This window comes from Pan paniscus, chromosome 12, assembly GCF_029289425.2.
Source record: "Pan paniscus chromosome 12, NHGRI_mPanPan1-v2.0_pri, whole genome shotgun sequence".
Taxonomy (NCBI): domain Eukaryota; kingdom Metazoa; phylum Chordata; class Mammalia; order Primates; family Hominidae; genus Pan; species Pan paniscus.
In genome coordinates this window covers 40242223-40257087 of record NC_073261.2, presented here as the reverse complement: position 1 = coordinate 40257087, position 14865 = coordinate 40242223, and the positions used below count along the sequence as shown (strand labels likewise).

Sequence of the window (14865 nt, the reverse complement as noted above, 5' to 3'; positions counted from 1 at the left end):
GCTTTCTATTCCACAAAACCGCCATTGTCTTCATGGCCCGTTCTCAATGAGCTGTTGAGTACACCTCCCAGATGGGGTGGTGGCCGGGCAGAGGAGCTCCTCACTTCCCAGTAGGGGCGGCCGGGCAGAAGCGCCCCTCACCTCCCGGATGGGGCGGCTGGCCGGGCGGGGGGCTGACCCCCCCCACCTCCCTCCCGGACGGGACGGCTGGCCGGGCGGGGGGCTGACCCCCCACCTCCCTCCCGGACAGGGCGGCTGGCCGGGCAGAGGGGCTCCTCACTTCCCAGTAGGGGCGGCCGGGCAGAGGTGCCCCTCACTTCCCCGACGGGGCGGCTGGCCCGGCGGGGGGCTGACCCCCCCACCTCCCTCCCGGAGGGGGCGGCTGGCCGGGCAGAGGGGCTCCTCACTTCCCTGTAGGGGCGGCCGGGCAGAGGCGCCCCTCACCTCCCGGACAGGGCGGCTGGCCGGGCGGGGGGCTGATCCCCCCACCTCCCTCCCGGACGGGGCGGCTGGCCGGGCGGGGGGCTGACCCCCCCACCTCCCTCCCGGACGGGGCGGCTGGCCGGGCGGGGGGCTGACCCCCCACCTCCCTCCCGGACGGGGCGGCTGGCCGGGCGGGGGGCTGACCCCCCCACCTCCCTCCCGGACGGGGTGGCTGGCCGGGCGGGGGGCTGACCCCCCCACCTCCCTCCCGGACGGGGCGGCTGGCCGGGCGGGGGGCTGACCCCCCCACCTCCCTCCCGGACGGGGTGGCTGGCCGGGCGGGGGGCTGACCCCCCACCTCCCTCCCGGACGGGGCGGCTGGCCGGGCGGGGGGCTGACCCCCCCACCTCCCTCCCGGACGGGGCGGCTGGCCAGGCAGAGGGGCTCCTCACTTCCCAGAAGGGGCGGCCGGGCAGAGGCGCCCCTCACCTCCCGGATGGGGCGGCTGGCCAGGCGGGGGGCTAACCCCCCCACCTCCCTCCCGGACGGGGCGGCTGGCCGGGCTGGGGGCTGACCCCCCCACCTCCCTCCCAGACAGAGCGGCTGGCCGGGCAGAGGGGCTCCTCACTTCCCAGTAGGGGCGGCCGGGCAGAGGCGCCCCCCCACCTCCTGGACAGGGCGGCTGGCCGGGCAGGGGGCTGATCCCCCCACCTCCCTCCCGGACGGGGCGGCTGGCCAGGCGGGGGGCTGATCCCCCCACCTCCCTCCCGGACGGGGCGGCTGGCCGGGCGGGGGGCTGACCCCCCCACCTCCCTCCCGGATGGGGCGGCTGGCCGGGGGGGGGGCTGACCCCCCCACCTCCCTCCCGGACGGGGTGGCTGGCCGGGCAGAGGGGCTCCTCACTTCCCAGTAGGGGCGGCCGGGCAGAGGCACCCCTCGCCTCCCAGACGGGGCGGCTGGCCAGGTGGGGGGCTGACCCCCCCACCTCCCTCCCGGACGAGGCAGCTGGCCGGGCAGAGGGGCTCCTCACTTCCCGGTAGGGGCAGCCGGGCAGAGGTGCCCCTCACCTCCCGGACGGGGCGGCTGGCCAGGCGGGGGGCTGACCCCCCCACCTCCCTCCCAGATGAGGAGGGAGGACGCTCCTCACTTCTCAGATGGGGTGGCTGCCGGGCGGAGGGGCTCCTCACTTCTCAGACGGGGCGGTTGCCAGGCAGAGGGTCTCCTCACTTCTCAGACAGGGCGGCCGGGCAGAGACACTCCTCACATCCCGGACGGGGCGGCAGGGCAGAGGTGCTCCCCACATCTCAGACGATGGGCGGCCGGGCAGAGACGCTCCTCACTTCCCAGATGTGACGGCGGCCGGGAAGAGGCGCTCCTCACTTCCTAGATGGGATGGCGGCCGGGCAGAGACGCTCCTCACTTTCCAGACTGGGCAGCCAGGCAGAGGGGCTCCTCACATCCCAGACGATGGGCGGTCAGGCGGAGATGCTCCTCACTTCCCAGACGGGGTGGCTGCCAGGCAGAGGCTGCAATCTCGGCACTTAGGGAGGCCAAGGCAGGCGGCTGGGAGGTGGTTGTAGCGAGCCGAGATCACGCCACTGCACTCCAGCCTGGGCGCCATTGAGCACTGAGTTAACGAGACTCCGTCTGCAATCCCGGCACCTCGGGAGGCCGAGGCTGGCGGATCACTCGCGGTTAGGAGCTGGAGACCAGCCCAGCTGACACATCGAAACCCCGTCTCCACCAAAAAAATTCGAAAACCAGTCAGGCGTGGCGGCGCACGCCTGCAATCGCAGGCACTCGGCAGGCTGAGGCAGGAGAATCGGGCAGGGAGGTTGCAGTGAGCTGAGATGGCAGCAGTACCGTCCAGCTTCGGCTCGGCATCAGAGGGAGACCGTGGAAAGAGGGGAGAGGGGAGAGGGGAGAGGGGAGACGGGGGAGGGGGGAGGGGAGAGGGGAGAGGGAAGAGGGAGCTCTATCTACCACACAGTCCTTCTCTGAATATCAATCCCAGCACTTTGAGGCTGAGGCGGGTGGATTACCTTAGGTCAGGAGTTTGTGACCAGCCTGACTAACATGGTGAAACCCCGTCTCTACTACAAAAATACAAAAATTAGCCGGGCATAGTGGTGCTTGCCTGTAGTCGCAGCTACTCAGGAGGCTGAGGCAGGAGAATCACCTCAGCCCACGAGGCAGAGGTTGCAGTGAGCCAAGATTGCACCACTGCACTCCAGCCTGGGCAAGAAGAGCGAAACTCTGTCTCAAAAAAAAAAAAAAAAAAAAACCAACCACTTTTTTATATCATACTAGTCTATTATTTTTGCGTCTTTTCTTGGAAAACTCTCCTAGGTAGAAGATTGAAGACAGTTGACCACCTCTATCCAGTGGGGTGGGTGTTTGAATTAGCAGGCTTCTTTAAAAGGCAGAATCATGGAACCTGCTAATTAATAAACAGTTCTTAAAAGAGGGATATAGTTACTAACCTGCTTTAAACATAAGCAAGAAAGCTAAATTCTTTATTTTGTATGAAACATAGATTATTGGACAGATTACCCAGGCATGAAAGATACTTCTTGCTTTTTATTCAACTAGGAGCTGCTAAGACACATGGTTGCACAGAAGGTGAAACCAAATCTGCAGACTTTTAATACCATTCTGAAATGTCTCCGAAGATTTCATGTGTTTGCAAGATCGCCAGCCTTACAGGTTTTACGTGAAATGAAAGCCATTGGAATAGGTGAGGATGCGCCCTTGAGTTCTCTGAGGACAGAGACTGTGCCAGCCAGAGGTTTCAGGGCTACATAAGCAAAGAGCTTTAAATTATTCTTGTGCTTACATAATATGTTGGAAATTTTCTTTCCACGTTTGGCACATTTACTTACATGTACTTATTATAGTGGGAGTGCCTTTATCATCTTAGTGTTCATTAGTATTTTAGGTACTTTGTTTATGGATCTGTTGAATCTAAGGAGAAGTGATTGCTTTGAGTTAGCTAGTTTTAAATTCATGACATTTTCCCAACATAATTAGGTATTTGAACCTAAGTGTGTGCTAGTGTATTGTATATTTTTCATTAATTACTTTATTGAAAGTTGCTTTGGGAATCAATTCACTTCAATATATTTTACTGTTCTCAGTGAAGAATGTGACTAATAAGTATTTGGACTTTCAAAAAGTGATACAGTCTTTGTGATAGTTTTTTACCTTTACATTAATGAGTTGGAAAATAACTTTGTTCAAAGGAATAGAAATGCATATTTTGCTTAAATATTAACAATATGTTTTTAATTCAGTGTGTCTCAGTAAACTATATTTTGGATTGCTGTGTTTTTACCTCATTGTTTATTTTTTCTGTCTACCTGGTAATTTGAGAACCCTCGCTTGCAACATATCACCATATTATTCACCTGTTTGATCAACCTGGTATGTATGGCCTTAAATTGTGTTAATTTATATGGAAAATTGACCAGCTTTCTTGAGTTTATGTGATTAATTGTTGTAGGTTATCTTCTCTGCATATGAATTAAGAAGAGAGAATTTGTAAATTAACCTGTACAGCCTGAGCAGAAAGTTGTGGTTTTTTTAGAGACAGGATCTTGCCCATTGCAGCCTTGAACTCCTGGGCTCAAACAGTCCTCCCTCCTCAGCCTCCTGAGTAGTTAGGATTACAGATGCCCACCAGCATGCCCAGCTGATTTTTTTTTTTTTTTTGGACAGGGTCTTACTACCTAAAATTATTCTTGAGGGTAGCAATCTTGTTTGTGGTCTAAAACTTGAGCTGGAGGGGAGAGGGTTATGGATTGTACTAGCAGTGATGTTGTACAAACAGGAATTGGGTAGAATATATTTTGGTTGAAATTCCTTTTGTTCTCTGGAGCTGTGCTATTTAACACCATAGCCACTAGCCACATGTGGCCAGTTAATTAAAATTAAGTAAAATAATAAATTATTTTGTCACACTGGTGCTCAGTAGCCATGTGTCTAGTGGCTACCATGTGTCGTGATGCAGATTCAGAACATTTCCATCTTTGCCAAAAGTTTGTGGACGTTTCTGCTCCAGAGGAAAGGTAAACTTATTGTGAAGCGTTTTGGGAGGACCTCAAGGCTCCATTCGTTGTCCACTTTTAGGTCAGTTCCAGTGGGAGCTCTGCTCTGTAGTAGATGGACTTTGAAGAGAGACACACCTGAGCTGAGATGTCCACTCTACCATTTATTTACCAGCTATGTCAAAGCGACTAGATACCTACCTGAGGAATAGCAGCAGGGTGTGGTAGTTAAATGAGTTCCACACCGTGTCTGCTACTGTGCTTGGAGGGCACATATGAGGCACTCAAAATCTTTTGGTTCTTATCCATTATCCCCAGCCTGAGAAATAACCCTTGAGTTCAGAATTGACAGTTCTAGTCATTCTTTCTTGTGGATAGACTATAAAAATCACAGAAGGGAAGTTGTTTCTCTCTGGTTTGGAGGACTAATTTTGTAAAATCCATATCCTCACCTGTATAGGCAAATTTTATCTTTAGGAAAAGGAACCAGTTAATTGACTATACCTTGGAAACAGGTAAACAGTTTCCATAATTGTGTCCCCTAAAATTTTACTCAACCTTGGTGAGATTGTGATGGAGCTAGTATTTCTGACTCCAAAGTATATTCCTTTCCTCTATAACTCTCATCACTGGTTCAATTGCTAATCAAAGTCAGATGTACTTACATTTCCTAAGTAACAGCCAGGACTGGGGGATGGGGGATCTGGGGGAGCTGTGTTGGTTTGTCTTATGTATATAAATTTGCCTGTGTGCAGCAGTAGTTTTGGCTTACGCCTGTAATCCCAGCAATTTAGGAAGCCAAGGCAGGAGGATTGCTTGAGCCCAGGAGTTTGAAACCAACATAGAGAGACCTCCATGTCTACTAAACATGAAAAAAGTAGCTGGGCATGGTGGCGCACCCCTGTAGTCCCAGCTACTCAGGAGTGTGAGGCAGGAGGATTGCTTGTGGCCAGGAGGTTGAAGCTGCAGTAAGCTGCGTTTGCCCCACTGCACTCCAGCCTAGGTGACAGAGCAAGACCCTGTCTCAATAGTAATAATAATTTCTAGGAATTTACCCAAAAGAGAGAACCTAAAATAACCTAGAAACAATACATTGAAAAGAGAATATTATGTAACTAATAAAATTAAGAATGTTAGCAAAGGGAAGCATGCTTGAGTAAATTGTGAAACTCTATCTGTACTGTCAGTACAGCTTTACTACCACAAACATACAAAACAGGTAGGGAAAGGAGTGTAGAGAAATATTTGACTGGGAATATTGCAGATGATTTTCTGACCTATTAGTGCTCAGTTCATGTTATATTTAAGAACTGCCCTGTCCATTAATTCTAGTTTACTTTTTCTTGACTTCATTCTGATTATATTTAAAGGGAACACAAATGATTACTAGCAAAAAACATTTTTGGCCGGGTGCAGTGGCTCATGCCTGTAGTCCCAGCACTTTGGGAGGCCGAGGTGGGCAGATCACGAGGTCGGGAGTTCCAAGACCAGCCTGACCAACATGGGGAAACCCCTCCTCTACTAAAAATACAAAAAATTAGCCAGGCGTGGTGGCGAGGGCCTTAGTCCCAGCTGCTCGGAAGGCTGAGGCAGGAGAATCGCTTGAACCCGGGAGGCGGAGGTTGCAGTGAGCCGAGATTGTGCCATCGCACTCCAGCCAGGGCAATAATGCAAGACTCCATCTCAAAAAAAAAAAAAATTGTTTTTCTAAGTATGCTGGTTTGGTGAGGGAGTGTGTGTTACTGTCTGCCGCCTACTTCAGTAAGTCAGGCTTCATGTGAAGAGACTAAAGGAAGGGGAAAGTCTCAGTGGAGCACATGAACAGAGACCTGTGATTATTCCGGATTTTACAGAGAATTGCTCTCTGCAGGGTATAGTGGTTCCTTTAGTAAGCATTGGCCTCCACCCAGATCTATGCGAGGACTTAGGCTGGAGGTGGAGGAAGGAGAAATGTGTCCCTTTGTATTAGGTACAGTGAGTTTGGTGGTGGTAAAGGAAGTGGATTAAACACATTTGCTTTCTTGTTCTGCAGGAGACCCTTTAAAGAGATCATCCTTCATCATTTATGATATAATGAATGAATTAATGGGAAAGAGATTTTCTCCAAAGGACCCGGATGATGGCATGTATAGAAATCACTTGTGTTTTCCTCCTCTAAAGACAGAGGGCCGGTTTACCTGAGTACCAGTTAGAGGCCTTGTGATCCCTATAGCTTAGAAGTATTTTTTTTTATTTTATTTTTAAATAAATTTGAGTACATAGTAGGTGTATATAGCTTAGTAATATTTGCCATGGTCTTTCTGAGAAAGCCAAAATTGTGGTACATTCCTGCCTCTCTTAAGTTTTTATGTTCTTAGCTTTATCTTGCATGTTACCAGTTTTGTTGGCAGGATTTTTGTTAATGTTACTGACTTGAAAATATATTTTATCCATTGTAACCAAAGCTCTTGTGAACTTTGATTTTCAGATAAGTTTTTTCAGTCAGCCATGAGCATAGTAAGTATCATTTCTTTATTAATTTGCTATCCATTTCCTAAATTTATCTGTAACTGGAGGGTTCTCCCTGGTTCTTTTCACTTTCTAACTCTTCTGTTCATGTCTTTGCTTCTGTTTTTTCTTCTTTCTCTAAAATCTATAATTTTTTTTTTCTTTGAGATGGAGGTTCACTGTGTCACCCATGCTGGAGTGCAGTGGCTCACCGCAACCTCTGCCTCCTGGGTTCAAGCGATTCTCCTGCCTCAGCCTCCCGAATAGCTGGGACTACAGGTGTGCGCCACCACACCTGGCTAATTTTTGTATTTTTTGTGGTAGAGATGTAGTTTCACCATGTTGACCAGACTGGTCTTGAACTCCTGACCACCTCCCAAAGTGCTGGGATTACAGGCCTGAGCCAACACGCCTGGCCTAAAATCTGTACTTTTCAATCACATACTATCCCTACCCTTTGTTTATTGTTTACATTGACATTTTTCATGCCCCTGAACAGATAAGCTTCCATAATATTTCAGATTTGCCTATTAGTAAGTTAAAATTGATAATGGTTTTTATTTTAGTTTATGTAATCATGCTTATCATAGGAAAAATTTCAGGCAGTTTTAGGATGAACCTTGTTCCCTAAGGGTAATTTAATTGCTTTACTATTAGATTGGTGCAAAAGTAATTGTGGCCTTTGCCATTACTTTCCGTGGCAAAAACCGCAATTACAAAAGCCGCTACTTTCAATAGCAAAAACCACAATTACTTTTGCACCAACCTAGTATTTAGTGTGGATCCTCACAAGGTTTTTACTCTGGGTACTCAAGCGTATGTATATCCAGGCATACTTTCAGGGTGTTTTATTTATTGGCAGTAATCAGTATTTCATAGTAAGAACCATAACTTAACTTTCCTGTGGGTAGATTTTGGAGTTATTTCATGGAGATTTTTACTAGTCCAGACTCTGCAGTGCAGGTGTCTTTTGTGCACTTGACCAGGTGTTGTTATAGGATTAATTTTTAATGATATAATTGCTTAATTAAAATAATATTGTAATAAATTTCACAGAACTTGGGATTTGTCTCCCCCCCCATTTCTTATAACTTATTTGCTGTCAACCAATAATATGTTGAATCAACATTATTTTCACAAGACACTCTACTGTTTTTATTTATTTGTGAACCACTGGCTGACAGGGTATCAGAGTGATACTTACTACTTGCATATTTTCAGTGCGCATCTCTCAGAGATCTAGAACTTGCCTACCAAGTACATGGCCTTTTAAAAACCGGAGACAACTGGAAATTCATTGGACCTGATCAACATCGTAATTTCTATTAGTAAGTGTGTTGGAAACATATCCTTTTGCATGAGTTACCAGATTCTGCAAGTGGGAGGCTGTTGATGTCCCTTCATACCTCACCTCTGGTTTCAGGCAGCATGCCAATGATCTAATAGGACATGTTAATTGAGCACTTAGGAATTAAAGCAGTGGTAAAACTGCCAGATTTGAAAGACTAGTTTGTGTCCTTTAAGGGTTTTTTTTTTTTTTTTTTTTTGCAACACTGTAAAATCCACATATCTTTTTCCTCTACCCCCTCTCATTTTACATTTTCAAATTGTTATAGCAGGGTGAGCCCTGAAGATTTCCTTTCACCTCCCTTGCTTTTGTATTCAAAGATGAAGATACTGGAACCTAGAGATACTCCCTAAATGGGTTTGCTTTTAGGCAGATAAGAACATGAATTTAAGAAGGCAGCATGTTAACAGATGTGTGAGAATTGTTTTCTGTGTATCCAAATCCTTGTTTCACATTGAATGTTTTTAAAATGAATTTGAAATTCAGTATCTATTCACCATGACCTAAGAGTATACAGAGGAAACAGTTAGAAATGACCAGTTGAGGGTAGGGTGTTTAATTGAGAAGTCAGCACACACTGGCAGCTCTTAAACCAAATATTGGCTCGTTTAACTTGAAACTGTAAGTATTTTGAAATTCTTTGTAACATATAATATGCTATAATTTCAACCCTTATTTCCCCTGTTGTTAGACATAGGGACTTTAGACTAAACATACTTTTTGCCTTCATCACAGTTCCAAGTTCTTCAATTTGATTTGTCTAATGGAACAAATTGATGTTACCTTGAAGTGGTATGAGGACCTGATACCTTCAGTAAGATGGTTCATTACTTGTTATTTATCATTCTAGATGAATTGGGTTTCTGCAGATTAATGCTTTAAAAATGTGTTTCTCTTAATCAGGCCTACTTTCCCCACTCCCAAACAATGATACATCTTCTCCAAGCATTGGATGTGGCCAATCGGCTAGAAGTGATTCCTAAAATTTGGAAAGGTCAGTTTTACTTTTTATGTGTCCAGGTGCATCTCACCTCAATATCCTCTACTTTGATAATGAATGTGCTAACATTACTGTTAGGGATGAAAACTTCCATTTTGACTGAACCGAATGTGTTAGTTGAGATCTACTTCAAGGTCATGTGCTCATGTTGCATGTTGGCTATCAGGAGAAAATTTTGTTGAAAATGACTTAAGTCAGTCCCTTCGTGACATAGGAATGAGCTGAGTTTTGTGCCCCTGTTGTGGGATATGACCCAAAGAAAATAAATGCTAATGATGTGGCAGACCCTAAATCTGAATAAAGGTCTTTGACCCGAAAGCCTGTGTGATTCCTCTGTGCCAGTGTTGCCTCACTTTGCTAACCACAGTCAGTGATGATTATGTTTCCAAGTAATAGCCATGAGCATCACGCATCATGGGTGTGTGTGTCTTATGTGTATAACTTGGCTGCAAAATGAAATAGATACTCTGTATCTTTCACTAGGTGACTACTGTATCATAAAGTCAGTAGGCTCTAGTCCCGCCCTCCTGCTTCACACGACTGCTCTAATGAGTGATAAAAGTATATCAAATTCCCAAGTGCTATAAAACAACGTCTTAACCACGTGGAGCTGGTGGCCGCTCCCATGTAGTGCACATGCCGTGATGAACACGTCACTGGAGCAAGGCCCAGGCATTGGCTTTTACATTTGTTCCACTGTGAATCCTGGTGGGTTTCTGGAATCCTGGGATAAGCCTAGAATAAATAACAGCAACTTATTTTTACCTACCAAAAAATAGGTTGACAGTGAACAAAAGTGTGTTGGTTTTACATAACAATGATCACTCCTTGTTCCTTTCTTGTTTCAAGATAGTAAAGAATATGGTCATACTTTCCGCAGTGACCTGAGAGAAGAGATCCTGATGCTCATGGCAAGGGACAAGCACCCACCAGAGGTAGGCCTGAAACTCACCAGCCAGTATATCCTCCCATACTGAGGTCTTCTTAAGGCTAGCTTCCCTGGTTTTATCTGCCATTTTGGAGAGTTCTGCTACCCAAACCCATATTTGAGTGATGATACATCTAAACATATCTTGCCCTTAGCAGAAATCTGTTCTTAAAGTTACCCTCTTTCCTGTAGTCCAAAGCAAGCAACATGAAATTAGCTTCTGTCTTCAGCTTGCTTTTTTAAAAATCTCCATCTACAAAGGAAATGCATAGCTGAATTTGAAAGTTGTGGCTAATCAAAATACTTAGGACAGGGTCCTTTTTTTATTAAATTACTTGTGTGCTATACACATAATATATTCAAATGGTAAAATGCATTGCTCAGATTTTAAGGATCCTGTGTTAGTCTCCTGAACTGAAATTCTCATAAAATCAGTTAGGCAGTTCTGCTGACTCCTAAAGCTTCTCAGCTTCAGGTGGCATTTGCTGACTGTGCTGCTGATATCAAATCTGCGTATGAAAGCCAACTCATCAGACAGACTGCTCAGGATTGGCCAGCCACCTCTCTCAACTGTATAGCTATCCTCTTTTTAAGGGCTGGGAGAACTCAGGAAGCCTGGTGAGTACAGTACCACAAGTATACACTTTAGAAGCTTTTGTATTTGAATCTAAAACATTGGCCCACGCTGGTAGAGGTTCTTTCATTTGGCCATATAACAAGTATTTGATTCGGGAACTTGCAAATACCAACTAAAAAGCAAACTTTTGGAAGAAGACAGTATGCATGATGTAGTTGAGATAAGGCATAGTTCTCTCAAACCATAGGCTGAGAATTATCTTTCTACTTTCTGTGTCTATGGACAAGTAAGTCACTTAACCTCATTATTCCACTTAAATGGACTAAAGATCAAAGAAATATATGATCAAAGAAACGTAGTTTTGAAAATGTTTTGGTCATTTGGGTTATTGAAGTATTTTTGGATGCTTCTCCCATCCCACTCTCCAGCTTAAAATGTGGGCTGTGTACTTAGACTTCTGGAAGCTGGCATTTACGCACATTAACTAAACTTGGCCTTGACCACAACCCGTCCTTGATTGGTGCCACTGTGTTCTGGTTATGTTTTTATCAGCACTTCATTCACATACTAATTTTTAGTGTTTGTGAATGGGAACCTTATGCATATTCATGTTTCCAAAAATGAGCAAAAGGATCTTTTGTAGGGGTAGTGACGGGTGGTTTTCCTGTATTTTGTTTTGTATATAAATGTGTGTTCTAGAAGTCATTAGTGGGGGGTGCTTGTGCATGGCTCCTTGTACAAGAAAGTAACTTTATTTGAACATCTGATTGCTAGTCAGCTGTCTCCAGGAAAAGATGATGAAGGCTTGTCTTTGAGGTGTGGCTCACACATGTCTCTCTAGCAACTATGCTGCTAGTGACAGAGACGTATGACATTTACATTTGGTTGTTAGCGCAGGCAGTTTGGCACACACTTGATACGACCAGGCTGTGATGATTGGCGCAGGGGTACGGACCTCAGCTGAGTCATGGGAGCTGAATGTATGTGTTTCTCCTTTGTCCTGCGTGTGGCAGGCTGATGGGGAGCACTTACATGAGACTGTTGCCTCAATCTGAGCCTGCACTTCATAACAGAATTCTAAGACAGACTGAACCCCTGCTGTACTTTAAGAGAGGGAAACAGCAGGTTCGGTTCTATGCCTCTTTTCCAGCTGTGCACAGGATGGATTCCCTCCTTAGAAGGACAGTGGTGATCCTCTACAAGAGGACAAATACAGTTGGAGTATCCCTTTTCCAAAATGCTTAAGACCAGAAGTGTATGGGGTTTTAGATTTTGGAGCATTTTTGGATTAGGAATATTCAGCCTGTACCAGCAAATCTCGACATTGGCAGCATATCAGATTTACCTGTGAAAACTGCAGTGTAGATTCGTTTGGGGAGTTTAAGCACCTGCGGTGATTCTCATGTACACACAGGGCTGGGAGCTAGTAGAGCCCACAGATGTGTGTCTTTGGGAGCTTACAGTATAGTTAAGAAAAGGGCATTTAGTCTCTGATTTCAGAGAGAAGACAGCTATAGTATCTGATTGCCTTGTTTTCCTAATAGTATTCATAATCTTTTTCCTTTCTTGAGCAGGAAAATGTTGGGGCTTTTCAGGAAGCATAATAAGATTCCTAGGTAAGTTGAAATCAGCCAGCTCTCTTTGGGTACAGCCTGGAAGTAGCCACATTTGGAATTTCTTCACCAGCCTTAGCCACCACATTTGGGCACTCTTCTGTTAGGCAAGCATACCGTCAACTCCCTACTATCCAGGGCATCCTGAGGCAAGCAGTTTTTTATCTGTGTTCACGGATCATCATACATTGGGGCTACATTGAATAGATCATCATGAAGTCATACTGAATGAATGTTGATAATCCATTTGGCCCTTTAGACTTTCTAACCTCACTGGAAACAAATAAAAATAAATGTTAGACTTCATCTTTGTCTCCAGAAATACTGTTGGGAATTCTGTTACTGAACTTACGCTGGATCTTGCCTATAAATGTTTTACTGAAGGGGTTGGAGAAAGTTCACACTTTGCCTTTCTTTTACAGAAGTGAGTTGCTGAATGAGCTTATGGACAGTGCAAACGTGTCTAACAGCCCTTCCCAGGCCATTGAAGTAGTAGAGCTGGCAAGTGCCTTCAGCTTACCTATTTGTGAGGGCCTCACCCAGAGAGTAATGAGTGATTTTGCAATCAACCAGGAACAAAAGTAAGTGGTCACCATGAAGCATAGTTTGTAAAATGGAGACCTTTCATCCATCTGCCCATTCAAAGTGTTCATAGCTTTCTATCCCTTCTATTTCCTTTCAAAAAGTCAGAATGTAGTAATTTAATGACTATTTCATTTGTCATGCAAGTCAGGAAAGCCTATAGATTTGACTGTTAGAACCTTTTTGTTTCTAATATAGTTTAATGCAACTGCAGGGTCCCTTTTTCTGATTTCAAAACTGACAGGCTATAGGTGAGTGTCAGAGACACCGAGAACCCCAGCACCCAGTTGAATTGCAGTGTAATCCTCCATTTTCTTTTCTTAACAGGGAAGCCCTAAGTAAACTAACTGCATTGACCAGTGACAGTGATACTGACAGCAGCAGTGACAGCGACAGTGATACCAGTGAAGGCAAATGAAAGTGGAGATTCAGGAGCAGCAATGGCCTCACCATAGCTGCTGGAATCACACCTGAGAACTGAGATATACCAATATTTAACATTGTTACAAAGAAGAAAAGATACAGATTTGGAGAATTTGTTACTGTGAGGTACAGTCAGTACACAGCTGACTTATGTAGATTTAAGCTGCTAATTTGCTACTTAACCATCTATTAATGCACCATTAAAGGCTTAGCATTTAAGTAGCAATATTGCGGTTTTCAGACACATGGTGAGGTCCATGGCTCTTGTCATCAGGATAAGCCTGCACACCTACAGTGTCGGTGAGCTGACCTCACGATGCTGTCCTCGTGCAATTGCCCTCTGCTGCTGCTGGACTTCTGCCTTTGTTGGCCTGATGTGCTGCTGTGATGCTGGTCCTTCATCTTAGGTGTTCATGCAGTTCTAACACAGTTGGGGTTGGGTCAATAGTTTCCCAATTTCAGGATATTTCGATGTCAGAAATAACGCATCTTAGGAATGACTAAACAAGATAATGGCAGTTTAGGCTGCACAACTGGTAAAATGACTGTAAATAAATGTTGTAATTAGTGTACACGTTTGTATTTCTGTTAATATAGCCGCTGCCATAGTTTTTAACTTGAACAGCCATGAATGTTTCATGTCTCCCTTTTTTTTTGTCTATAGCTGTTACCTATTTTAGTGGTTGAAATGAGAGCTAGTGATGACAGAAGGATGTGGAATGTCTTCTTGACATCATTGTGTATTGCTGGTAATCAAGTTGGTAACGACTACTTCTAGCAGCTCTTACCACTATGACTTAAGTGGTCCTGGAAGGCAGTAAGTGGAGGTTTGTAGCATTCCTGCCTTCATGAGGGCTTCTACCACTGACCACTTTGCACGTACCTGGCTCCCAGATTTACTTAGGTACCCCACGAGTTGTCCATATAAGCAGCTTCATCTTTACCTTGCCAGAGTTGACAATTATGGGATACTCTAGTCTACTTATACTTGTGTTCCCATCTGTCTGCCATCCTCTGAAGGCCAGGACCCAGTCATACATCCTTAGAAACCAAAGTATGGTTTTTGTTTTCTCTTGGAATGTCAGGTCTTAAGGCATTTAATTGAGGGACAAAAAAAAAAAAGGCCGATATAGTAGCTAGCTACTTAAGCATCCATGGGTATTGCTCCATATCAAAGCAGATTTGCAGGACAGAGAGAGTAAATTAGCCTTCAGTCTTGGTTTACAGCTTCCAAGGAGAGCCTGGCCACCTGAAATGTTAACTCGGTCCCTTCCTGTCTCTAGTTCATCAGCACCTGCAGATGCCTGACTCTTGTTAGCCTTACTATTCAATACAGTCCTTAGATTCACGGTATGCCTCTTCCTATCCAGGCACCAATTCTGAATCACCATGTTGCTCTGCAGCTAGAGTTGATAGGAGAAAATCCATTTGGGTAGAT

At 45.6% G+C, this 14865-nt stretch overlaps 1 protein-coding gene and 1 non-coding gene across 2 annotated transcripts in view; both read left to right on the top strand.

Moving 5' to 3' along the window:
• The window catches only part of PTCD3 (pentatricopeptide repeat domain 3), a 34538-nt gene extending 20539 nt beyond the window's left edge, over positions 1–13999 (top strand). Inside the window, exons 13-24 of the mRNA XM_003816564.4 lie at positions 3016–3160; positions 3796–3846; positions 6502–6591; positions 6937–6965; positions 8178–8284; positions 9040–9118; positions 9208–9298; positions 10154–10239; positions 10702–10850; positions 12384–12425; positions 12845–13003; positions 13332–13999. Of these exons, the coding sequence (XP_003816612.1) occupies positions 3016–3160; positions 3796–3846; positions 6502–6591; positions 6937–6965; positions 8178–8284; positions 9040–9118; positions 9208–9298; positions 10154–10239; positions 10702–10850; positions 12384–12425; positions 12845–13003; positions 13332–13422 (1119 nt within the window). The 3' untranslated portion in view covers positions 13423–13999. The remainder of the gene's footprint in view (positions 1–3015; positions 3161–3795; positions 3847–6501; positions 6592–6936; positions 6966–8177; positions 8285–9039; positions 9119–9207; positions 9299–10153; positions 10240–10701; positions 10851–12383; positions 12426–12844; positions 13004–13331) is intronic.
• LOC112438997 (small nucleolar RNA SNORD94) lies at positions 11733–11869 on the top strand. Its single transcript, XR_003027305.1, has one exon. It is a non-coding gene; the product is annotated as a small nucleolar RNA SNORD94 (small nucleolar RNA).
• Positions 14000–14865: the final 866 nt, after the last annotated feature.